We start from the raw sequence: 2,038 nt of genomic DNA on the forward strand, positions 1-2,038 counted from the left end.
TGTCCCCCTCAGCGACCTCCTTAGAGACGCGGTCAACCAAAGGAATGGTGTCGTCGCTTCAAATGTGTGATGACTTGGGAATATTGGGGAAGGAGAGAGTGTTTTTTTTTGTTTTCTAAATTAAACAAAGAAGGAGGTGGAGGGAGGTGGTTTATATGATGTGGTGCAATGTACAGAAATGTTTAGAGGAGAGAGGGAAAGTAGGCATTCATTGCCGCAACTCTTTCGTACTTCCCCATTCACAGACATGCTAATGCGTATGTGTGCACGTATCGCTGTGGTGGAAAAGATGCAATTTTCTGCGTCGGTATGTGTCTGTCAATATCGGCATCAACTCACGTGCAATCATTTCTATTTTTTTTCTACAAAAAAGAAACCTCGACTTCCTTTCCTGTCATCCACATCAACTCTTTTGGGGACTCGTTAGAACGACACTCTCAACAACGCCACTGAGTTCCAAAAAAGGAATGGATAAGGCAGTTGGTAAACTAGTTAAGGTTGGGAAGGTTCTCGCAGTCGCAGCGGCGGTTAGTGTTATTTCCCGCGCCATTATTCAGCGATTATATAAATTGCACAAGATACACTGCCATCGGGGTCAGGGAATAAGGCCAGTAAAGCCCATAGTGCAGCGTAGTTTCACCGCCGATGAGCTTCAGGAGTATGATGGTGTACGCAAGAGTGATGTTTATGTGAGCGTTAAGGGTGTGGTATACGAAGTCGCCCCACAGTTTTATGGTCCGGGGCAGCCGTATCACATTTATGCGGGGCGTGAAATTAGCCGCTGCCTCGCAAAAAGTGATTTAACAGGCGATGAAATCAACAAAGACTGGCGCCCGGGTAGCACTGAGGAGGAGCTGCAGCAGTTGGAAGGTTGGGTAAAGAAGTTCGAGTCCAGATACCCCGTTGTTGGGTGGTTTATATGGGATTAGTGTAATTCTCCCTTCCCTCTTTCCTTCATTCGACCCACTTATAATAAATGACGCAGGGAGAGAGTTACTGTTGTGTTTCTTTCTTTTTTTTTGTGTGTGTGTGTGCTTAAGTGTGATGAAGCCGAGAGAAGGGGGAAGTCAAAGATGTGTAAGGAAGGGGAAGCAGTTTAACCTAAAACAGGTGAAGGTAGAGTAAGGGGTAACTAATAGGGAACTTTTATCGTCTTTGGTTATTGTTTTTTTAGACATTTAACGTGTACTATTTCAGTTGTTTGTTTCCTTTCGTTGACATTGTAAAGTTTTAGGATGAGTGGAAGTTTACCACAGTGGTCTTTAAGCAACTACTTGGGGTGAGGGCTGTTTTATTATTATTATTATTATTATTCCTTAGCAGTTAATGGGCTGCTCGCGAGACACAAGACGTCGTACAGGCTTGTCTTGTTTGTTGTCTTTTGGGGGTTGTTTGCGTTGTTCCTTCCGTTTCTATTGGTTATTCTGCTTCAGCGCTGCAATATCTCAATACTTGCTTCATCTCTTCCCCCATGTCCATTCGTTTTGGCACGGTGATAACACTTCTTCCGCGATATTTTTCGGTTCTTTTTTAAACTCGTATAAATATATGTATATATAGAAGCTTGTCTTGACGGCTTTGCGTGGGTGCCCGCCCACACACAAGAATCACTCCCACGTACATACCGACGAGGAGGAGGAAGTGGTGGCAGTGGTAATCACGCGCCGCATATTACACCCCTGTGGAGGTCGCATAAGCGTAGGTGCATAAAAATACATACCCCAAATCGTAAGGTACTTAATTGTCAACGCACTGACATACACACACACACACACACACAAACACAGACACAGACATATATATATATATAAGCGTGCATTATACATATATTCATTAGTTCCCATCAAGCTTGGACCAGGGTTATCTTTGGGCCACTTTCACACATTAGTTACCGCAGGTGCAAGATACACATCTGGTGGTGAGGGAAGCCGTTGACACGACCGGAATAGCGAGAAAGAGTAAAATCACCGTATAGATTGCAAGAAGAGGAAGGGGAGCAGAAAGAAAAATACATATACCTATATATATATATATATAT

General features: G+C 43.6%; 1 protein-coding gene across 1 annotated transcript; it reads left to right on the forward strand.

Annotated features, from left to right (window-relative positions):
• Positions 1 to 467: 467 nt before the first annotated feature.
• TEOVI_000875400 (cytochrome b5-like Heme/Steroid binding domain containing protein, putative) lies at positions 468 to 929 on the forward strand (the record flags this gene model as incomplete). The annotated part of the gene is made up of 1 exon (XM_067223203.1): positions 468 to 929. One exon carries the CDS (start codon positions 468 to 470, stop codon positions 927 to 929), a length of 462 nt encoding a protein of 153 aa, XP_067079304.1.
• Positions 930 to 2,038: the final 1,109 nt, after the last annotated feature.

The sequence above is a fragment of the Trypanosoma equiperdum genome (genome assembly GCF_001457755.1).
Source record: "Trypanosoma equiperdum strain OVI genome assembly, contig: ctg_1788, whole genome shotgun sequence".
NCBI lineage: Eukaryota > Euglenozoa > Kinetoplastea > Trypanosomatida > Trypanosomatidae > Trypanosoma > Trypanosoma equiperdum.